At 37.0% G+C, this 26,153-nt stretch overlaps 1 protein-coding gene across 1 annotated transcript in view; it reads left to right on the top strand.

Moving 5' to 3' along the window:
• Positions 1–24,382, top strand: part of LOC101888212 (glutamate receptor 1) — a 191,261-nt gene extending 166,879 nt beyond the window's left edge. Inside the window, exons 14-15 of the mRNA XM_059119588.1 lie at positions 1,558–1,948; positions 23,807–24,382. Of these exons, the coding sequence (XP_058975571.1) occupies positions 1,558–1,948; positions 23,807–23,914 (499 nt within the window). The 3' untranslated portion in view covers positions 23,915–24,382. The remainder of the gene's footprint in view (positions 1–1,557; positions 1,949–23,806) is intronic.
• The last annotated feature ends 1,771 nt before the right edge of the window (positions 24,383–26,153 follow it).

Below are 26,153 nucleotides of genomic sequence, written 5' to 3'. Positions count from 1 at the left end.
GTGCTCAGAAGGAACTATTGGTGTGGATTTTGATATAATTCCATCGAAAAATTACCCTGGAGGGTAATTGAAATATTGACTAAAGTCATCAAAATAGGGGGTTATACGATACCGTGGACCGATATAGCCCATCTTTGAACTTGACTTGCCGGCAGACAATTGACTGATCTGTGCAAAATGTTTAAATCCCCATCTTAATGTTAGCTTCCTCTGTTAATTCGTACTGACTCCAGCGGAATTACAATAGGTGGACAGGCCTAAATCGTCTTAGAATTTTACGCTGATCAAGAATATATATACTCTGTTAGGTATAAAATTATTATTTCGATGAGTTACAAACGGAATGACGAACTTAATATACCCTCCATACTATGTAGGATGGAGGGTATAAAAGAGTCTACTAGATGCGATTATGGTTTTAAAATTTAAGAAACTAATTTCTACTGAGCTGCCAACGATTTTCAGGAGAAACTGAGGGTACATAAGGTTCGACATGACCAACCATACGAGATTTTCTAGTTATTTTACATTTTGGCCGGCTCATTGTTATCCTCTTGTTCTTCATCATCCGCCATTTTCTTTATTGTCATTGCTCTGTCACATGTACAAAGATCATCAATTAAAATAAGAATTGTTTCTCGTTTCATTTCAACAATTTGCTGCGTATTCATTCGGAATGCCTTTTTGCCTGACTGCCTGCCTGCCTACCCGATGCCTTCTTGCTTGACTAAAATTAACGTCTTCTTCAATTGCTGCTATGCTGCCTCCTGCCATCTCCCCTTTACATCATCCCCGTGTGGAATAATACATGATGATTTTTATGTTGATGCCTGCTGTGGCGGGGGCTGGGGTTCCTTTTTACAACACAACAACAACAACAAATGGAAATCATAAATTCATATGTGTATTGTCATCAACATGATGCTGGCGAACTGGGTACCAACTACTCAATCCGCATTGAAATGGCCATGGTGGAAACCTATGATATGACTTGGTGTCTCTGGCTGACGACTCTGCCATTGCAACAACAACAACAACAACAAAAACCTATTGTTAATCATCATTTACATCCAACATTCGCGATGGACCAACATCACCATCGCCACCACCACCGTCATCCATGTTCCGTTACGTTCTGGTATAAATTCGCAAAAAAAAAATCACAAAACATCAACAACATCATTATTATCGTTGGTGACATACATCTATCTATGCATCCAACCCACCTCCCCAACTCCGACAACAACAACAACGAACGCCATGGACATTGACAAAAAAACAATTGTAATTTTCATTGGATTTTTTTTTCTTTGTCGACAACGATGGCAATAACTGCTGTTACAACAACAACAACAACTACCTCCGCTGTGCCTTTTGTTTATTCCAACAACTGTGCGCTCTTGGCCAACTATTCGACTGGCTACACTACAATTACTATTACCACGTATTGTTCGCAATCATCTCGACGACAACAACGACGACGACTGCCTTCTGATCCAACTTGCCACTAACACAACCATCACCTCCATTGCCACCTCCACCGCCTACATATCCCAGGGATCCAATTAATTTAGCCGTACTGTCGCTAAAGGAAAACGGCGAACTGATAAAACTGCGCAATAAATGGTGGTATGACAAAACCGAATGCAACCTCAACAAGGACAATCAGGAAACGTCACACAATGAATTATCGCTTAGCAATGTAGCTGGAATTTTCTACATACTGATCGGCGGTCTATTGGTGGCCGTCTTTGTGGCCATCATAGAATTCTGCTTTCGCAGCAAATCATCGTCGGCGTCCGGTGGCGCAGCGGCCAAAGCGAATGGCTCGATGTTAGGTTCGACATCGTCGTCGACACATCAAAGAAATTCACTGTCGGATGCCATGCATTCCAAAGCGAAATTGACTATTCAAGCGAGCAGAGAATATGATAATGGACGTGTTGGGGTAAGTCAGCTATATTTTTAATGTTCTCCAATACCCCTACCACCTTCTCCTCCTCATTTTATAGGTTTCATTTTTGCATGAAATATGAGAGTTCAGCGAAAATAAAATTAATAGGGTGGTGCGGAATGAAGTATCTACATTTTTATACCCTTCACCATACATATTATGAAGGGTATATTAAGTTCGTCATTCCGTTTGTAACTCATCGAAATAATCATTTTAGACCCAACAAAGTATATATTCTTGATCAGCGTTAAATTCTAAGACGATTTAGCCCTGTCCGTCCGTCTGTCCGTCTGTTGCAATCACGCTAGAGTCTAAACGAATTAAGATAGGAAGCTAAAATTTTGCACATATCTCTCTTTTGTCTGCAGGCAGGAAAAGTTCGAAGATGGGCTATATCGGTCCACGATATCATATAGTCCCCATATTACGGTACCCCCCCCTTGTTCGGTATTTTGATGAAGTTAGCCACATTTTTCAATAGAATTGTCTGAAATTCCACACAACAAGTTCCTTGTGGGTATTTTACCCCCTGCAAGATAATTGTCTATAGTGGTCCACGATATTGTATAGCCCCCATATAACGGTACATCCCGATTTTCTGTATTTTGATGATTTTAGTCACATTTTTTAATGGAATTGTCTGAAATTCTACACAAGGAGTTCTTTGTGAGCACTTTGCCCCTAGACATACATTTGTCTATATAGGTCCACAATATCGTATATCCCCTCATTTTTTTTTTTTTTTTTTTTTTTTTGAAAATTTTCGAATTCGTTTCAATCGGTGGAGGGTATTTAAAGTTCGGCCCGGCCGAAATTACTGGTTTTTTACATATTTAAAATATTATAGATAATAAAATAATGTAGATAGAGCGTTATCATAACAGCATTGATGCGATATCTATAGAGTTTTACTGAAGAAGGTACATTTGCTCCGTTCCAGAACTGCAAAAAGTAAAACTTTTTACTAAGAAAACCGATTTTCGAAAAAAAATTCTAAACTAGTACATTTTTGTTTGTTTCGGAGCATAGCAATCAAAGTTATTTACTACAAGTAAAAAAGCTGTAAGTTCGGCCAGGCCGAACTTTGAATACCCTCCACCATTTGCTACAAATTTAACAATTTTCAGAAAAAAATAAAATCCGTTAAAAATTCTGTTAAAATCTTAAAAATACCTAATGTAGCCGTATATTAAGGTCGTCCATACGACGACGTGGACCTGCATAGGCAACCTTTATCATAAATTATTACAATATTCAAATGCGAAACTTGAAAAAAACTCTGTTTATAATGTAGCCAAAATCATCAAAATACCGAATATATGGAGGTACCATGGGGGTTATAAAACGTCGACCTGCACAGACAATTTTCTGGCATAGGCTGTAGTATCTATTACGAAATTCAAATACTAAATTTGAAATAGTTCCGGTAAATAATGTCGCTAAAATCATCAAAATACCGAATATCGGGAGGTATCGTTATATGGGGGCTATACGAAGACGTGGACCTATATGGCTCATTTTCTGTCTTAAGCCGTAGTATATATTACGAACTTTAAATATAAATTTTGAAACTATTCTGGTAAATAATGTCGCTAAAATCAACAAATTACCGAATATCGGGAGGTATCGTTATATGGGGGCTATACGAAGACGTGGGGCTATACGAAGACGTGGACCTGCACAGACAATTTTCTGACATAGGCTGTAGTATCCATTACTAACTTCAAATACAAAATTTGAAATAGTTCCGGTAAAAAAGGTCGCTAAAACCATCAAATATAGCTAATCGGGAGGTACCGTTATATGGGGGCTATACGAAGACGGGGACCTACATGGCTCATTTTCAATACCAAAAGACCTACAGGCATAATACACATTTGAGTAAAATTTTATCAACCTACTTCATTTCTTTCGGAAGCTAAAGTGATTTCCGCAGACGGACGGACATTGATAAATCGACATAGAACTTTATGCTGATCAGGAATGTATAGTTTGTGGGGTCTAAAGTGTAAATTTGAGGTGTTACAAACAAAAATCAAACCTAATATATTCTTGCCAGTTCTGGAACATACCATGTGTCTGTCAAACTTACCTTAATGAGCTACATAAATTATCTACTTGGTTCAAGTATCTACGTTATCCAAGTATCTTAATATAAGGCATTAAAGTATCTAGGTTATCCAAATGATACGGATGCAGTAATCTACGTTATTGAAAATCGCGCGGGTCAATTATCTCTCTTTCCCAAATAAGTTGGATAAATTATCTTCGTTATCCAAGTAACGTCGAAATGTTATCAAATGTATCTTAATGAGGTAGATAAAATATTTACCTTATTTGAAAAAGGCGAATAAGGTTTCTTTGTTATCCAAATAAGGCGGATAAAGTATCTTCGTTATCCAAGCAACGTTGGCGTGTTATAAAACTTATCTTTATGAGGTAGGTAATGTATCGACGTTTTAAAAATTTTTCAGATATGTTATCCACGTTATCCAAATGTTTTCGATATAATATCTATGTTATCCAAATTATCCAATCGACTAAGATATGTTATCCGGAAATGTTGACATGTTATCCACATTATCCAAAAAACTTGGAAATGTTATCCACGTTATCCAAATTACTGATGTATGTTATTCACGATATCCGAATGACTTAGATATGTTATCCACGTTATCCAGATGACGTAGATATTTTACCCGGGTTTTCCAAATTTCTCAGAAATCTAATACAAGTTATCCAAATTACTCAGAAATTTTATCCAAATATAATATCTATGTTACCCAATTTTTCGAATCGACTTAGACATGTTATCCTGAAACGTAGATATGTTATCCACCTTATCCAAATGAGTTAGAACCGTTATCCACTTTATCCAAATAACTTAGAAATGTTATTCACGTTATCGAAAATACTGATGTATGTTATTCACGATGTCCGAATGACTTTGATATGTTATCCACGTTATCCAAATTTCTCAGAAATTATATCCAAGTTATCCAAATTACTTAGAAATGTTGTCCACATTATCCAAATTTCTAAGAAATTTTATCCAAATATAATATCTATGTTATCCAAACTATCCAATCGACTTAGATATGTTATCCAGAAACGTAGATATGTTGTCCACCTTATACAAATGAGTTACAAACGTTATCCACTTTATCCAAATAACTTAGAAATATTATCCGAGTTATCCAAATTACTGATGTATGTTATTCACATTATCTGAATGACTTAGATATGTTATCCACGTTATCCAAATGACTTAGATTTTTTATCCGCGTTAGCCAAAATTCTCAGAAATTTTATTCAAGTTATTCAAATTACTCAGAAGTGTTATCCAAATGACTCAGATATGTTATCCACGTTATCCAAATGTCTCAGATCTGTTACCCACGTTATCCAAATGACCGAGGTATGTTATCCACGTTGTCAAAACAACTCAGATATTTATCCCCCTTTCAAAAATTACTCAGATATATTAGCAACGTTACCCAAATGACATACATACAGGGTGAGATAAAAAACTGCAACAAAGTCAAACGCCATAATTATACCCTCAGCCTACAGAGGGTTATATCATTTGATACGGCCAAAACGTGCATAGTCCAAATAACGGTTTTAGACCCTAGGTCTCTTTGGACCAAATCCGTTTCAGGACTTTGGAGTCGATCTACCGATGTCCGTCCGTCTGTCTGGTTGGTGCGCACGATAACTCTCGATGAGAGTATACGATTTGATCCAAAAGTTGGTACATAGTAATATTATTATCAAACTTAGATCAAGTTCGGAGATAGGCACTATCGGTCCACTCCTTCTAGTACCTCCCACACAAAATATGAAAGAAAATAATTTATTGCACAGAAAGAGAAAGGATAATCCGATTTTGCTCCAACTTTGCGAATCCTAGTATTTTTCATCAGTGCTAGGTCAGGTGTGAAAATGGACAATATCGGTCCACTCCTTCTGGTACCTCCGCAAAAAGGATCTAAATTTTGAATAATAAGAACTCTTATAAAATGTAATGTAAGAGTCCGATTGTCTGCAAACTTCACACATCCCAATAATTTTATTAACCACAGGTCTGGTATGAAAATGGAATGTATCGGTCCACTGCTTCTGATACCTCCCCCACAAAAGGTCGAAATTTTGAATATCCATTAAGCTCATAAAATGCAAAATTAATATTCGATTCCATTTGGATTTGGTACATCTGAATATTTCTATCAACACAGGATCTGTTATAAAAACGGCAGAGATCGGGTCATTCCTGCCGGTGCCTCCCCACAAAGGCTAAAAGTTTCGAATAACGAAAACATTTATAAAATCCAAAATAAGCATCAGGTTTTCTTTATATTTCACACATACCATTATTTCTATTAACATAAGATCTGTTGTTAAGATGGAATATACCGGACCACTTCTTCTGGTACCTGAGGGTATACGTCTGTCGGTAGAGCCGATTGATACTTTTTTAACTTGTTTTTACATCTTTCTTAAAAAATTTTATTGAATGAAAGAAAAAAATATCGGAAATAGCATCAAATTTTGAAATAAGTTTAAATTTGTTCGAAATGGTCACCTTTGGCACGAATTATAGCTTTCAAACGGCCAATGAAACCGTCACACGCTGCCCGAATGTTGGTCTGCGTTATTTTGGTCCGGCGAAGCGCTTGCTCGAGGCGATCGACACTTTGGTATTTTTTAGTGCCAACCTTGCTTTCCAAAATACTCCAGACACAATAGTCCAACGGATTGGTATCCAGAGATTTTGGTGGCCATTGTGCACTGGAAATGAAGCTAGGCACCTCATTTTGTAACCATTCTTGGATGGCTCGTGCAGAGTGCGCTGGTGCTAAGTCCTCTTGAAATGTCAAAGGTCTACGGCCAAAATGTTTCCGTGCCCAAAGCTTTAATCAACTCTCCAGAATATTTTTGCGATAATATTCGACATTTATTTTGATGCCACGGTCGATTAATACGAGCGGAGAGCGACCATCGGCTGTTATGGCGGCCCACATCATCACCATGGCCGGCGCTTGAGTTCTAGTGGCCAACCGAAGGTGCATATTTTCAGCTGACCTCTTTGGCAAGTAAACACGATCATTTTGTTTGTTTGCAAACTGCTGAACAACGATTTTTTTTCTCATCGGAGACGGAAAAAACCAAATTCGGCAGTTCACCACTCTTGGCCAAGCGAAGCAACTCTTTAGTTCTTTTGAGTCTATTTTCTTTCTGTTGCGGTGTAAGTTCTTGCACTTTTTGGAATTTCAATGGCTTTACCCCGAGCTCATTTCTCAATATTTGCCGCATGGAATATTGCAATATGTTCAGCTCACGAGCCATTTTTCGGCCACTGCGACGCGGATTTCGATCAAGTCGCTTCTTTACTTTTCGAACCTTTTCTGCAGATGTTGCTGTTTTTTTCCCTCCACTTCCTTGACGTCGCTACTGGCTACGCTACACGTATCACGGACCAAAGACCAAAAACCAATAAATTTGGATTTTTTAAGGAATATTTTTTCAAGGGTCCAATAAACGTGGATTTTTTATTAAATATTTTTCAAGAACCTTTAGGCCAATGTACGTGGATTTTTTAAAGGATATTTTTTCAAGGACCCTCAGATCAATAAACCTGGATTTTTAAAGAATATTTTTCAAGGACCCAAAGATAAATGAACGTGGATTTTTAAACAACATTTTTTTTCAAGGACCAAATAAACTTGGATTTTTTTAAAAAATATTTTGTCAAGAACCCAAAGACGAATGAACGTGGACTGTTTAAAGGATATTTTTTCAAGGACCAAAAGACCAATAAACTTGGATTTTTTAAGAATATTTTTTTAGGTCCCAAAGACCAATAGTCGTGGCTTTTTTAAAGAATATTTTTTTAAGGACCCAAAGACCAATAAACGTGGATTTCTTAAAGAATACACAAGACACAAGAGATTTATTCACACTTGTGGTCTTCCAGCCAAGTATAAAGAAATCACACTATCACCCTTGAATTCCATCACGAATAACTTTCTTTCTGGAAAATTCTCACCAAAATGCTTTTGTACGCTTGTAATCAATATAATGATCTGTCACTGGAATAATTTTAACAGCTGTCGGACGAGTGGTTTAGAAATGACAGCAGTCTAAAATTGGTTGCCGTTTTTTTATCTCACCCTGAATAGACTTTGAAAGATCTAACATGATTATTTCGTGGAGATTTAAGCGGAATGACAAAATTTATATATCCTCCATAGAATGGTGGAGAATATAAAAATAAGTACATTTTATTCAATTTGAAAATTTCTCATTAATCTTGGTTCCACCCCAATATAGCAAATCCTGTCTTCACATCAAATCTCTTTGCTTTGTTTTTTTTTTTTTTTTTGTTTTGTTATTTTTGCTTTTGTTTTTGTTATTTTGCCATAAATTTGCTTTCAAAGACTTACCTTCATAATTTCACCTCCATTTTCTCTTCTACAAAAAAGTGACCAAGCTCTATTAAAATCCGTGTTATAGGGGGATGCGTTATTGGGGAGGATATGAATGAAGTAGCAAATTTTCTTTTATTTTCCAGTTGACAACAGCCAGAGCAAGGGTCAAACTTTTAATATTTATTTTTTTCTCCTTCTTCTTCTTATGATGGAAATTATTTTCTATCAATATTTGTAATTCAACTTCCCCCTCTCCCTCCCAGCCTCCCCCTCCACCGCGCTAGTTATCAATACTTTGTTGGGGGGGTGAAGAATAAACAAACCCCAACAACAGCATTGAGGAGACAAGACCAAAGTTTAACCCGCATGATTACCAGTAAATAAGTTTAGAGTTTTTCCTCTTTTTCTGCTGTTCCTAGTTATTTTACTTTCCATTTCCCGATATTATATAGGATCCGCCTGCCTGCCTGCCACTATGTCTGTTGGTCTGTCCATCACTCGCTTAAATCCAATGAGTTTAACAGAGTTCAGCTCAATCATATCAATTCTGACCGGATAAGGGCCAGGAAACAAAGTTTGTTCTTGTTGCTATTGTTGTTGTTGTTGTTATCTTCCTATACAAACAACAGTACCCATCAATGGAAATAGCAAATTTATCCATGACCTGTTATTGTCCTTCACTTACACCCGTTTTGTTTTTTTCTTCGTTGATTGAGATGAAAAGGAAATTACTTTTTTTTTCGAAAAAAAAAACAGAAGAAAACAAATTCTTATAAAATATTTTCCCAGAATTCCAATAAAGTTGTAATAAGCGGGTTTTGGGATTGAGATGGAGATTTTTTTTTTTTTTTTTTGTTAATAAAGTTATGATTCTGTATTGACAAATCAGAAAGAGATACTGATGGCAATAAGCGTATTAAATTGAGATTTTTAATCAATTCGATATGGAAATCTGTGGGAAAATGAATTTCCTGGGAAAATTGTGGGATTGCGTGGACAAGTATGAAAATGGAGGATTAGCTAAGGTATCTTTTTTAATTTTACATAGATATAGGAAATTTACTTGGCAAAAAATCTTTCGAAGACCATTTTTCGGGAATTTATGTCCAGGTCGATTTCTACCCTCAACATTTTAATACCCTCCACCATTCTATGCAGGGTATATTAAGTTTGCCATTCCGCTTGAAACTCCTCGAAATATTCATAATAGACCCCACAAAGTATATTCATTCTTGATCAGCATAAAATTCTATGTCGATTTAGCGATGTCTGTCCTTCTATCCATCTGTCCGTCTGTGGAAATCACTCTAGCTTCCGAACGAAATAAAGTAGGTTGATAAAATGTTACTCAAATGTATACTATATCTGCAGGACTTTTGGTATTGAAAATGGGCCATGTAGGTCCACGCCTTCGTATAGCTCCCATATAACGGCAACTTCCGATATTCGGTATTTTGATGTATTTTGGTACATTATTCAACGGAATTGTTTCAAATTTGGTATTTGAAGTTAATAATGAATGCCACAGCCTAAGACAGAAAATCGTCTGTGCAGGTCCCCCATATATCCCCCACATAACGGCACCTTCCGATATTCGGTATTTTGATCATTTTAGCGACATTATTTACCTGAATTGTTTCAAATTTTGCATTTGAAGTTCGTAATGGATGGTACAGCCTATGACAGAAAATTGTCTGTGCAGGTCCACGTCTTCGTATAGCGCTCACATCACGGTACCTCCCGATATTCGGCATTTTGATGATTTTAGAGACATTATTCACCGAAATTGTTTCAAATTTTGCATTTGAAGTTCGTAATGGATGGTACAGCCTATGGCAGAAAATTGTCTGTGCAGGTCCACGTCTTCGTATAGCCCTCATATCACGGTACCTCCCGATATTCGGCATTTTGATGATTTTAACGACATTATTCACCGAAATTGCTTCAAATTTTGCATTTGAAATTCGTAATGGATACTACAGCATATGGGAGAAAATTGTCTGTGAAGGTCCACGTCTTCGCATACCCCTCATATAACGGTACCTTCCGATATTCGGTATTTTGATGATTTTAGAGACATTAATTACCGGAACTATTTCAAAGTTTGTATTTGAAGATCGTAATGAATACTACAGCCTATGACAGAAAATTGTCTGTGCAGGTCCACGTTTTCGTGCAGCCCCCAATATAACGGTACCCCCGTTTTACAACCCCCATGGTACCTCCCGATATTCGATATTTTGATGATTTTTGCAACATTTTTCACCGATTATTATTTTTTTTTTTCAAGTTACGCATTTCAATATTGTAATGGCTTATGATAAAAGTTGCCTACATGCAGGTTCCCGTCATCATATAGACCCTAATATAACAACAACATTTGGTATTTTTAAGATTTTAATTTTTAACGAATTTTTAATTTTTAACGAATTTTATTTTTTTGAAAATTGCAATAATTCTTCCCAAATTGTGAAGGGTATTCCAAGTTTGGCCCGTTGTTTTTTTTAAATATTTCGAGGAATTTCTAAACCCTCAGCCATATGGCTAGAGTGGGTATTCATCATTTGATACGGTCAAAACGAGCTTCGTCTAAATTACGGTTTTAGGCCCTAGGTCTCGTTGAACCAAATCCATTTTAGGACATATGGAATCGATCTAGCGATGTCCATCCGTCTCTCTGTGTGTCTGGCTGGTTGGTGTGCAAGATAACTATCGAAGGGAGTATCCGATTTGATCTATCGTAATATTATTATCAAATTTAGATCGAATTCGCAGGTTGCCATTATCGGTCCACTGCTTCTGGTACCTCTCCTACAGATACGTCGAAATTTTCAAAAAAAAAAAAAATACACTACACAGACAGAGAAAGGATATTACAATTTTCTCACAACTTTGCGTATCCTAAAATTTGCATCAGTGCTAGGTCAGGTGTAAAAATGGACAATATGGGTCCCTTCCATCAAGTACCTGCCCCATAAAGGGTTACAATTTTGAAAAATTATAAATCTTATAAAATGCAAATTTGCATGTCCTAATATTTGCATTAGTGCTATGTCAGGTCCGAAAATGGACAATATCAACGCTCTCTATCAAGTACCTCCCCTACAAGGAGACAAAATTGTGAATAATTACCAATCTTATAGGATGTGATGTAAGAGTCCGACTGTCTTCAAAATACACACATCACAATATCTTCATAAACCCAAGGTCAGGTGTGAAGATGGCATATATCGATCCACTCCTTCTATCATACATCGGTTCACTCCTTCTGCTTCCTCTCCTACAAAGGGTCAACATTTTTAAATACCCATAAAGGTCATAAAACACGAAATTATCATCCGATTTCATTCAGACTTGCTACATCTTAAAACTTCCACCTTCATAAGATATATTATAAAAATTGTAGAAATTGGACCATTTTTTCTGGTACCGCCCCATCCCCCCCCCCCACAAAAGGTCAAAACTTTGAATGACCAAAACGATAATAAAATTCGAAATAAATATCCGGCTCTCTTCATATATCACACATCCAATTATTTCTACTAACACCTGAGATCTGCTGAGAAGATAGTATATATCGGTCCTCTCCTTGTGGTACCTCCCCCACAAAGAGTTAAAATTTCGAATACCCACAAAAGTCATAAAACGCAAAATTAGCGTCCGATTTCATTCATACTTAGTACATCTCAGCATTTCCATCAACACAAGATCTGTTATAAAGATGGTAGAGGTCGGATTATTTGTTCTAGCACCTCCCCCACATTGGGTTCAAGGTTTTGAAAAAAAAAAAACGCTCAAAGAAAGGGATATAAGCATCCAACTCTCTTGGGCTGGGATAGCTGGGATTGGATAAGCACTCGAGGAACGAGACAAGGACACAGACTTTGGGTGCTCAGGATTCGGGATGGAATCAGTGCGAGAGACTTGGATAAGTACTCAAGCAAGCTGCAGGATATTCCAGGTTATGGTTGCAAGAGACCTTAATAAGTACTCAAGCAGACTACAAGGATCTAAGATTCGGTTGCGAGAGGCCTTAATAAGTACTCAAATAGACTACAAGGATCTATGATACGGTTGCGAGAGACCTTAATAAGCACACAAGTACTATAAGGATCTACGATACGTTTACAAGAGACCTTAATAAGTACTCAAGCGCACTACAGGCTATTCAAGGAAACCTTAATAAGTACTCCAGCAGACTACAAGGATCTAGGATTCGGTTCCAAAATACCTTAACAAGTACTCAAGGAATACATGATATTCAAGAAACGGTTGCAAGATACCTTAATAAGTACTCAAACAGACTACAGACTATTGAAGGATACGGCTGCAAGAGACCTTAATAAGTACTCATGCTGACTACAGGCTATTCAAAGATACGATTGCAAGAGACCTTAATAAATATTCAAGCACTAAAAGGATCTACGATACGTTTGCAAGAATTCAAGCAAGCAGTCGAGAATACTCAAGGATACGGTTCCAAGATACCTTAATAAGTACTCAAGCGCTACAGGATATAAAGGACTCACCAAGGGTGTGTCAGGAGTAACACAGGGATATCCAAGGATACAAGGATTGGGTCCCAGGATGCCCTAGGATAAAATTTTTGATGGATACACTTACCGTGTTAGATGTGGCTGCTTTCGTGGTGTGGCGCTGACTGTTACGATTCTGTCATCGACTGCCCTTTTATACCCGGTTGCAAGAGACCTTAATAAGTACTCAAGCAGACTACAAGGATCTAAAATACGGTTGCAAGTGACCTTAACAAGTACTCAAGCTCTACAGTATATTCAAGGATATAAGGGACACACCAAGGATGTGTCAGGACTCACCCAGGGATATACAGGGATACAATATTGGGTCCCAGGATGTCCCAGGATAAAATTTATGATGGATACACTTACCTTCTTAGATTCTGTCATCGACTGCCCTTTTATACCGGTTTTTACCATGTGTTCGCGGTGGAGTAACGGGAACTTTTTTTTACAAAAATTTGGTTATCATAACAACATTACACGTGCTCATCACCGCCAATGTGATAGTGATGAGTGAAGCTGTTTACGCATTGTTTGTCATAAGCCGTTACCATATTCAAATTCGAAACAAGAAATAAAACGGTGAATAATGTAGCTAAAATCATCAAAATACCGTATATAGGGAGGTGCCGTTATTTCAGAGCTATACGAAGACCTGGACCTGTTTAGATAACTTTCTGTCACAGGCTGTAGCATCCATTACGAACTTCAAATACGACATCTCAAACAATTTCGTTGGGTATTGTACCTAAAATCGTCAAAATACCGAATATAGAGAGGTACTGATATATGGGCCCCTATACGAAGACCTGGACCTGCATAGGCAATTTTCTGTCACAGACTGTAATTCCCATTACGAACTCTAAATACGTAATTTGAAACTACTCCGATGAATAATGACGCTAAGGTCATCAAAATACCGAATATCGGGAGGTACCGTTATATGGGGGCTATACGAAGACGTGGACCTGCACAGACAATTTTCTGTCTTAGACTGTAGTATCCATTTCGAACTTCAAATATTAAATTTTAAATCATTACGGTGAATAATGTCGCCAAAATCATCAAAATATCGAATATTGGGAGGTACCGTATAAGGGGGCTATACGAAGAGGTGGACCTGCACAGAAAATTTCCTGTCTTACGAACTCTAAATACGTAATTTGAAACTATTCCGGTGAATAATGACGCTAAGATCATCAAAATACCAAATATTGGGAGGTACCGTTATATGGGGGCTATACGAAGACGTGGACCTGCACAGACAATTTTCTGTATTAGGCTGTAGTATCCATTTCGAAATTCAAATACCAAATTTGAAAGAATTCCGGTGAATAATGTCGCTAAAATCATCAAAATACCGAATATCGGGAGGTACCGTTATATTGGGGCTATATGAAAACGTGGACCTACATGGCCCATTTACGAACTTAACCTACCTACTGGTGAACTATGCATGTATGCAAAATATTAGCCTTCTATCTCAATTCGTTCGAAATATAGCGTGATTACAACAGACAGACGGACAGAAAGACAGACGGACAGACAGACAGACACACAGACGGACATCGGTAAATCGACTTTGAATTTTACGCTGATCAAGACTGTATATACTTTGTTGGGTCTGACATGAGTATTTCGAGGAGTTACAAATGGAATGACAAAATTAATACACCCTGCATAGTATGGTGGAGGGTATACAAATATATTTAAGTAATCGAACATCGGCTGAGGGTATACAGGGTTGCCCATCTTCGACGGACCCATGTTTTTTTTTTAAAAAAATCAAAGAAAAAAAGAAAAATTTGGCGGTTGGCAATGTTAATCATTTAATTTGTTCCAAGTAGATTTGTTTACATCAATTTTTGAATATGATATCTCTCAAATGGCCGCCTCTGGCGTTGATGACGTATTGTGCCCTTTTTGCTGCATTTTCCATCGTTTTTGCCAACATTTCGGCCGGAATAGCGGCTATTTCTTCACGAATGTTGTCCTTGAGCTCTTCTACGGTCCTTGGCTTGTTAACGTAAACCTTTGACTTCAAATATCCCCACAAGAAGAAGTCAGGCGGCGTCAAATCGGGCGAGCGCGGTGGCCAGTCAAAATCACCACTTTTCGACATCAAACGGCCCGGAAACAAATTCTGCAGAAAATCGATTGTTATGCGACTTGTGTGCGGTGGAGCGCCGTCTTGTTGAAACCAGAACTGTCTCATTCGCTTTCGACGAATAATTGGCATCACAAAATTGGTCATCGCGATTACGCTCCTGACTGATGGTAACAGCATGGCCGTTTTCATTTTGGAAGAAAAACGGCCCAATGACGTTTTCGCACTAACGCCGCACCAAACTAAGACTTTTTCGTCATGAAGAGGCACTTCTTGAATCTCCTGAGGATTTTCAGTGGCGTAAAAATGACAATTTTTCTTATTTACGGTCCCATTCAATGTGAAATGGGCTTCATCGGACATGATAATTTTGTTCCAAAATTGCTCGTCATCTTCGGCCATTTCGATGACTCTTTGGGCCCATTCCAATCGACGAGGCTTGTCCGCTGGCAACATTCTTTGCGTCAATTGAATTTTGTACGGGAACAAATGCAAATCAATGCGAATAATCCGTTGTAAAGTGGAACGAGCCATGCCCAACTGCTGAGAACGGCGTTTTTGGGATGTTCTTGGGGACCTCTCAACGCTGGCTCGTACGGCAGCGATATTCTCGGCCGATCGCATTGGTCGACTTTTATATGGCCTCTTCGGATTAGAAAGAGCCTTACCAGTCGAAAATTTTTCGTATAAACGCTTAATGGTGCTCTTAGAAGGCGCGCTTCTCACATTTTGTTTTTTTTTTCACAATTGACTTCTTCTGTTGAATGTAAATTTCAACCATTTCAGAGTGCTCGCGTGGCGTGTATTGGTTCATGGTAAAAATCTGCTTGGACTGACGCTTCAAACACGGTATGTCATTAAGCGATGTGACATCTCTGTCAAAAGTAACGGCGTTGCCAGATGGGTCCGTCGAATATGGGCAACCCTGTACACCAAACTTGTAATATTTGCCCAAATGGGTTGGAATTTGGCACATGCGACCGAATTGAGTCTAGAAGCTAGTATGCCAAATTTGGTGAAGATCGGTCCAAACCGCATGAAACCTTTTTACTTGTTTCATGACAATAATAGTGTTTTTTTCGCTCTAAATACTGTAAAGTACATCCCGACCTTAATCCTTCAATCTTGTCCAATTCTAAACACCTTTCCCCCATCCATCCCTCCCCCCAAAAAAGTACTTAAAAACCTGTCTAATCCATAAAAAATACACTTTGCTCTAGCCAAAGACTAAGTTAACCGCACCTACTTGTAAAAATCTTTCAACTGATTGATTACTTCTACATAGGTATTTGAGTGTTGACACCAAGCAAACACAACGACACACACACATACACACACACATGCATACAAACACATAGACATGGGTTTGGGTAAATACAAGTTATCGATTGAAGAGTAAATTTTGGGGATAAAATGATGGGCCAACACTTCAATAATGGAATCAAAGATGCGTTCATGTCATGCAGCAAGAAGTGTAAGGGTGTGGGTGTGTACATTTGAGTGATTGAATGTGTGAGAGTGTGTGTGTAACGAGTATTTGATTGAAATTTTGTTGAAGCGAAGTTATTTCAAGTTTTACAGAACATTTGATTTGACCAGAAATTTCAAGCACAGCAAACGGCTGTGTCAATAGAGACATCGTCATCATCAAGAGCAAGCAAGTAATGTATGAATCAGTTATCTGCAGTTAGAGCTACACACACCCACGCATATACAGAGAGAGAGAGAGAGTCCCAATTGAGTGATGTTTGTGCCCATGAAAATCTATGCACCACCAAAAAGGAGGCAGTATATCGGACAGCATTCTTGTTTGTTCCTTCCTTTGGGTCATAAACTGGTACAGCTTTGGCCTATTTGCTTTACGACAATTCCACAGCACCCACTGAGAGACTTTGACTGACTGACTGGCAGACTGACTGACCGTTAGATTGAATCCTAAGGCTGCTGCGTACATTAAGATCCTAACGCCCTTACATTTTCGGCACAAACATGATGTACGACTTTTGTAATGCCTCAGCAAAGTCTCGGAGAGACGATACTTGGTTAAAGGGGTGGTCGGTTACATGGTCCTATAGTTTTTGGGTTGGGGCAACGTTAAACGTTTTTGGTGTTGAAAAAGTCATTTGCATAAGCTACCGTTTGAGGCATAAATGATTGAAGCAGAGAAATGAAATGTTTGAATGCTTTGCTCTACTACCCGCATTTAGAGGATGTCAAAAACTTGGAGTTTACTTTCGTTAGAATCGATTGGCAGTCAATGGAGTTCAAAAGATGGGTCAAGGAAGAAAAATTTTGGATTTTAGGAAAAATCCAGGTTTAAAATCAAACAACCATTTGTGAAAAACCATCTGTCAAAATTCAGAAGGCAGGGGAGCCTTTATAATATCCTACAACACTATACACATTTAATTGAGCTAAGCGTATAATGGCTTTACAGAAGTTATAATTTGAAATCACAGGGAACATATATGTGGCAGATATATCCAACTCTAAATTGATTTCCACCTAATTTGACGGTGGAATTTGTTCCTACAAAAGAATCATGGTCATAAAGTGAATTATATAACTTGGAGAAGGATTTTATTAAAAAAACTAGCAAGTGTCCGCTTTTTTGAACCGTTCTAACAGTTCGTCTTAGACCTTTTTATACCCTCCACCATAGTATGGAGGGTATATTGCGTTTGTAATTCCGTTTGTAACACCTCGAAATAAACATTTTAGACCCCATAAAGTACATATATTCTTGATCAGCATAAAATACTATGTCGATTTAGCAATGTCCATCCGTCTGTCCGTCTGTGGAAATCACTCTAGCTTCAGAATGAAATGAAGTAAGTTAATAAAAATTTACTCAAATGTGTATTATGTCTGCAGGACTTTTGGTATTGAAAATGGGCCACGCAGGTCCACGTTTTGGTATGGGGGCTATATAACGGAACCTCCCGATATTTAATATTTTGATGATTTTAACGACATTATTAACCGGAATTCTTTCAAATTTGGTATTTGAGATTCGTAATAGATGCTACAGCCTATGACAGAAAATTGTCTGTGCAGGTCCACGTCTTCGTATAGCCCCCATATAACGGTACCTCCCGATATTCGGTATTTTGATGATTTTAGCGACATTATTCACCGGAATTGTTTCAAATTTAGTATTTGAGATTCGTAACGGAAGCTACAGCCTATGACAGAAAATTGTCTGTGCAGGTCCACGTCTTCGTATAGCCCCTATATAACGGTAACTCCCAAAATTCGGTATTGTGATGATTTTGGCGACAATATTCACCGGAATTGTTTCAAATTTCGTATTCGAAGTGCCTAATGGATACTACAGTCTATGACAGAAAATTGTCTGTGCATGTTCACGTCTTCGTATAGCCCCCATATAACGGTACCTCCCAAAATTCGGCTTTTTGATGATTTTAGCGTCATTATTTAACGGAATTGCTTCAATTTACGTATTTAGAGTTCGTAATGGAAACTACAGTCTGTCACAGAAAATTGTCTATGCAGGTACAAGTCTTTGTATAGGCCCAATATATAAGTACCTCCCTATATTCGGTGGGTAAAATACCCACCGACATTTTTTGAGATGTCTTATTTGACGTTCGTAATGGAAGCTATAGCCTGAGAAAGAAAATTATCTATTCTGATCCAGGTCTTCGCACAGCTCCGATATAACGGTACCTCCCTATATACCATATTTTGATGATTTTAGCTACATTATTCACCGTTTATTTCCAGTTTCGAATCTGAATATGGTAATGGCTTATGACAAACAAGGCCTATGTAGGTAAACGTCGTATAGACTTCAATATAACGGCAATATTCGGTATTTTTAAAATTTAACAGAATTTTTTAAGGATTTAATTTTTTTTTTTAATTTCCAAATTCGTTCCAAATGTTGGAGGGTATTCAAAGTTTGGCCCGGCCGATCTTACTTCTTTTTAACTTGTTTTACTATCAAAATGCACCCTGTTTTTCAGTTCGACAAAAATTTTAAAATTTTTCAGATTTCCAAATTTTTACTTTTTTGGAAAAAATGATAGGAAAATTGTTACCTCTTGCATGAAAAAGTCTTCAAAATCTTCCATCTTGATGTTTACAGAGGAAGATTTTCGTACAACCATGCAATGGATGAACCCAAACCCAATTTTTCGATGCAAAACTATGTCAACGTCTTCATATGTATACCCTAGAAACCCACAGTGACCTACATATCAAATTTCAGAACCTTAGCTCTATCACTTACCCTAAAACCAAATGTAGTATTTTTAGTCGTTGTCGTACAATTTTAATATGCATTCGCTAAACAACCGCCAGATCTCAATACCATATCGAATTTCGGGATTCCAGCTCTATACCTTCACCCAACGAATATTAATAGCTTTAGCCATATGGCTAGAAAGCGTATGTGTCATTTGATACGGGCCCGTCGAAATAACCCTTTTTAGACCCTAGGTATCGTTGGAACAAATCCGTTTCAGGACATATGGAGTCGATTTAGCTATTTACGTCCGCCCGTCTGTCTGTTTGGTTTGTGCGCACGTTAACTCACGAAGGGAGTATACCATTTGATCCACAATTGATACATCGTAATATTATTGTCAAACTTAGATCGAGTTCCGACATGGGCAATATCGGTCCACTCCTTCCAGTACCTCCACTGCAAAAGTTCGAAATTTTCAAAAAAAGTATTTTAGTGCACAAAAAGAGAAAGAATAATCCGATTTTGCTCAAACTTCACAAATCCCAATGTTTCCATTAGTGCTAGGTCAGGGGCGAAAATGGGCAATATGGATGCACTCCATCAAGTACCTCCCCAACAAAGGGTAAAATTTTTGAATATCCATGAAGCTCATAGAACGCGAAATTAATATCCGATTCCATTCAGAGTTGGCACATCTCAATAGTTCAATCAGCACAAGATATACTATAAGTATGGTAGAGATCAAACCATTCCTTCTGGTGCATCCTCCACAAAGGGTCAAAGTTTTAAATAACAAAAACGAATCATAAAATCCGAAATAAGCAATTAGTACTATTTAGTACTTTTCGTACAAATATGGGACGCATTTCCAAAATCATCTCCATATTTTAATTCTAGATACCAACGAAAGCTTCAATATTAAGTTTGAGGATTCCATCCCTATCTCTTCATCCAATACCAAATTTAATACTATTTAGCACTTTTCGAATAATTTTAGTACACATTTCTGAAACCACCTCCATATGTCCAGGCCACATATGAGCAGTGATCCAATGCTTAATTTAAGCACTATCTGTTCATCCAATACAAAATTGTACCAAATATAGTACTTTTCAAACAATTAGAGTACACATTTTCAACACCACTTCCATACCTGAACTCCAGATAATAACAGACCTCACAATATCAAATTAGAGCATTTCAGCCCTATCTCAAACCACCGCCAAATCTCAAACAGAGATACCATTAATTACATCCATGTCAAATTTCATGATTTTAGCTATATCCCTTCATCCCATACCCAATTTAATACAAATTTTACATTTCATTTCCAAAACGACCACCAGATCTCAATTACCAACAGAGACATCAATATCAAATTTGAGGATTCCAACCCTATGTCTTCATCACATACCAAAATTAGTACAATTTAGTACTTTGCGTACAATTAGAGTACACATTTCCAAAACCACCTTCATATCGAACTTCCAAATACCACTAGAAACCTCAATATCAAATTTCGAGATTCCAGCTCCATCCCTTCACCTGATACCAAAATTTAGTACCATTTAATACTTTCCGTAGAAATATAGGATGCATTTCCAAACCAACTTCGAATCTCAGATATGCCATCAGTAATCAAAATATCAAATTTGAGAATTTTATCTCTATGCCAGATAATGTACCATTCAGTACATTTCGTACAGTAGTAGTACACATTTTCGTAACCACTTTATATGGCCATGCTACACATGAGTAGCGACACCTATACAAAATTTCAGATTGCAAACACTATCTGTTCACCCAGTACCAAACATAGCACTATTTAGTTCTTTTTGTGTACTTGTAGTACACATTTCCAAAAACTCTCTTTATCATAAATTTAACACCAACAGGGACGCCGATACAAAATTTCAAAATTCCAGTCTCATCGGTTCACCCGAAACCAAATTGTTTCAAATTAAGTACCATTTAGTATAGTACGCATACTTAGTGCACATTTTCAACACCATCTTCATATATCAAATGTACTTTCCAGCCTTGATACTCATACCAAAATTTAGATTTCAATTTTTTTAAGTATAATAACATATAAGAGGTTTGTGTAACCCATACGTCCCAATTTCCAAAAAAAAAAAAACCTTTTGGTACCACTACCAAGCACTGCATCAGGGACTCTCATTCCAAGTTTCAGAATTCTAGCTCATTCCATTTGTCAAAAACAAATTATTCACATTTTAGTACCTTTGATACCCTCAGGGACTCGTATCCGAAATTTTAGAATTCTAGCTCTTTTTTTTTTTTGTACATTTTAGTAACTTTCGTATGAGTTTCCAAAAACCCAGCCTTATTACATGCCTACGCACTAAGAATGAATCTCGTCCAAAATTCTGGATTCAGCCGTTTTGTCTGGACGTTGATTCCTAATCAGTCAGTCGATTATGTCAATAATCTTTTTGTGTATAGATAGGTACCGGTGCGGTCACCAAATGAACAAATTCGGTTGAATGTTTAAAAATCCATCTAATTGGGCTGATATTACAATCAGAACCGATCGAGATAAAATTTGGCCGAGGTATTTCTGTGCTGTATCTGATATCTTGTCATTGCTTTGGAGCACATATTGCGCATGTGAGGGACTTAAAACTTAAATAACAAATACGATGAAACATGTAGATGGGAGCTATAACCATGTCTGAACCGATTTTAACCCAATTTTGAAGTGCTTGCTTCTAGGCCGAATACAGTCGGATGTGTCAAAGTCCACTCCATTTGGGCAAATATGAAATATTTGAAGCACAATGAACCCGAAATCGCATGAAGATATGTATAGGAGTCATGTCCAAATCTGAACCTTTCTCCATAAAATTTTAAAGAGGTATTTCGGAGCTGTAATTTATATCTGGTAACTCATATCATATTTTTGGAGTACAAATTACGAATGTGAGGGACATAAATAGCTATATCTGAACCGATTTTCACAAAATTTGTAAATGCTTGCTTTTAGACTGAATTCGGCCGGATATGCCGAGATTCTTTCTATTTGGACGCATATTACACATATAGCGCACATTAAAATTGAAATCAGATGAAGCCAAATATGGGAACTATATCTACATTGAATCCGATTCTCACCATTTTCAATGTGGTTCGGAATTGAGCCAATTAAATGATTTGTGAAAAATTTCATCTCAATCGGACAATAAATGTTTACAAAAAATTCACGGACAGACAAACAGTCGGACGGACATACATAAATCTACTTAGAATGCGACTCAATGGTCATCACGAAAATTTCAAAATATTTTTTAAAAATATTAAAATTTTAAAAATTCACGCTCACAGACAAGTAAGCAAAGGTTATAGTCCTGCGGGGCCGACTATGTTATACCCTACAACACTACAATATGTTAGAGGCCCCCTTATGTCCAAATTAGAATTTTTTGACTAGGGACATTTGCCAATATTTCTGCACTCCGTCGGGCTATTAGTTGTTGTAGTTCTTCCCTGTCCTTAACTCTCTTCACAAGCGTGTCGATTGGCTTCAATTGTGTGATCGGAAAAACATTTCTGTTTTTGGTTAATTTGAACCCCTAAATATTTTGGAATCATCTCTAAAAGCAAGAAGCCCGTCCGTATTTCCAAAGTTATTTGTCAACGAAATCAGCATAAAAAAGCCAGAAGTTCGCCTTTTGTGTATTTCGATATCGCCTGTGTATTTCTAATATCCCCAACCTGTGTTGCAAGGTGAAAAAATATTAAAAAAGTCAAATTGAAAAAATCGCATGCGAAAAAAAAATATGAAAATCCATCCCCTTCCTTTGTATATATGTATTGTATATATTTCTCTATATATATCCGATATATTTACTATCAGCATCTACGAACGGTCAGAATTGACCTGTTCGTCTATTTGTTATTTCGCCGGGATTAAAAATATTCGCGCTTTAATGGAAAATTTGACTTTTATTTAACACAAATGTTGTGGTCTATTTTACCCTCTAAATATTACCCGATGACCATCAAAACTGGAAGGCTTCTGCCCAGCCCTAAGCTCTAGCCCCGTGCTAACTTCCGCTTTGATTGGTCTATAATTGGGACCTGTAGAGCAACTGTAAAATCATGATTTTTTTCAGTTTTTGGTCCATTTCAACCCCTAAATATTACACAATAATCTCCAAGAGAAATAGGGTTCTATTCTGACCCTAGCCCCACCTCCATTCTAAATTTCGTGAAGATCGGACCATAATTGCGACCTGTAGAGTGATTACAAATTCCAAAGATCCATATATACTTTCCTAATGGAAAACCAATATTTCGTGGTGTTACATAATTTTTGGCCCAATCAAACATAAACATCAAGGACTATTATTTTTTTCTTTTTATTAAAAAAAAATATATTATTTATCCTTCGTATTTTTTTAAATCTGAAGACAGTTATCCTTTAAGAACATTATTTTACTTCAAAATTATTGTAATTGTAATATTTAAATAAACATTTTCATATAAATTAACAAAATTACGAAAAAAATGTTTAAGAACCTTTTATTAACACTAAAACAGTATTTAAATTGTGCCTCGTTACAGTACTATCCCACCGCTCAGATGAGTGCCGGTACGCCACCAACCGATGCCGAGGCGATGCACATGAATGCCCACGGTCAAGTTTGACATGAACATGCGCAGGATACTCGACTCTGACGTACACCCTGCGCACCAACAATACGCCGCATAATGGCCAACAGTCGTCAGGAAACGGAGAAGATGCTGAGCAATCATGAACAAATTGCTGCCTCACAGAATAGTACGCTGCTGCGGAATCCCGATGTAAATCATCCCTATAATAAGTAAAGTGCTACAACAACCACAACAACACTAAATGATCATCATGACATAGACTAATGAAAAAAACTAAAATGTACTGAAGGTAAGCTGAATGTGATCAAAATTCGTTAAGCGAGAAATCGGCCTTCGTATGGAGTGATGATAGAGCAGTGAATGCCAGCAGCTAAATGATAAAACATGTAGCGTGTAGAAATCAAAAGAGTAAACTAATGATAATGAATGAAAACAAAAAAGAAAAGCATAAGAAAATAATTCCAAACAAAAGCCAAACTTTTAATGTAAGTAAATAGTTTTAAATACTAGTCTAATTACACCGCATTCTCATTTTTGGTATATAAGAGGACCTGAAAATGATTAAAGTTTTTTTGGAAGGTAATTCTCGGGATTAATGGCAGACAAAAGAATTTTGTCTGAGAGATTTTTTTTTTGATCAGTAAAATGCTAACCATATTTTGATTCATCAAAAGCTCTGGGTACATAAGGGTGTGATAAAAATATTTATGTCTCACCGACAAATTGGAGATTTTGAGCATCAATATGGATATTAAATATGTTTTATTTCTCATATAACCATTCCACACAATATATGTTGTTTTTTGGAATTTTTCCACAGTTTTCAAATAATTTCTCTATTTTTTTTAATAAAAGTCAGACTGAATTATGTTGTGTGCATAGATATGATCACCATAGGTCCCAGTTTTGGTATTAATGTCATGTGTTTACAGGTATATTTTGACATTGTATTAGAATGACACTTATAATATATTTCTACCATTCCTTATTGTTGACGTCTGCTTAGTTGATCTTGGTGTCAGATACCAACTTCGATTTTCTCAACTTCTTTGATCATATTTTACACCATTTTGAAAAACAGACCACCAGGTAATAACATTATCTATTCCATTATAATATATTGGCTATTATCCAGTCTAATGAATTGAGAAACCCTAGAAGGTTCGGTTCTCTCAGCAAGAATTTTAAATTTTCGTTGCATTTGTGCAGCTCAGGATCAGAGGTGGTGTTCAACCGTTTCTTGTCTTCTTTTTTTTTGCAGCTGCGACAGAAATCATTATGTGGAATTCGTAGGCGCCTCAACACAACAGTGGTGAGAACCGAAATTTGCCTTGTCAGGATACGTCGTTTTTGGCTAATCAGAAACATTGTATATGTATTTGAAGTTGTAGAATTGATCCTTTACAAGTTTCTGTGTTATTCCATCTGAAACGTTTCTTTGAAATATATATTTAACTACCCCATTAGAGTTGTGACTGACGCCTTTGGAAGATCGTCAGAGGCAGACCCCGCTATACCTCGTTCGTCTGCCTTTTCCTTACAAACGAGTCTCTTATGACCTGTGATCCTAGTAAGAACTACACTGGTCAGACGACGTAGCTTAGCATTCTTTCACTAGCTTCAATATGGCAATATTTGAATTCAATGCTAGGAGCACAGCTTGATTGTCCTACTGTGTTTAGTGAGTGGTGCCGTATTTATATATTTACACCTGAAAATTCGTCACAGAATTTTGATTAATCCAAAAATGTATTTAAAGATCTATGAACATAAAAAATGCATCCATATCGATTGAAAAATATGTTTAAGAACCTCGCGGTAACATAAATCTATGGGTTGATTCATTTAGGCGTTGTAGAAAAACGTGGACTTTTATTTATACGATTTTTTTGGTAGTAGCGTTTTTACCAAACAAGAACTCATGATGAAATTAATTGAAAATATAACTGTTAATATAGGGACTATACCAAAAAGAGGAGTCGACGTCACTCATTTTTTTTTTTTTTTTGAAGCCAATAACTCCTCAATTTATTTAAAGTTCTCTATAAAGTTTCAAATGTCGTGAAAAATATCTCGAAATATTGAGTATCCTTTGTTAATATTCAAGGCTTCACAATGCCTTAAAATGATTTTCTTTTGCGGGGTTTTGATATACAAACAGACTACTACGACAGACTACGTCTGTCCGTCTGTGAGATAGCCCCCATACAAAGGTACCTCCCGATATTCGGTATTTTGATGATTTTAGGGACATTATTCACCGGAATTCTTT

Source organism: Musca domestica, unplaced genomic scaffold (assembly GCF_030504385.1).
Source record: "Musca domestica strain aabys unplaced genomic scaffold, Musca_domestica.polishedcontigs.V.1.1 15, whole genome shotgun sequence".
Taxonomy (NCBI): domain Eukaryota; kingdom Metazoa; phylum Arthropoda; class Insecta; order Diptera; family Muscidae; genus Musca; species Musca domestica.
Note: the sequence above shows the minus strand (reverse complement) of the source record. Positions and strands in the feature narration are given on the sequence as shown.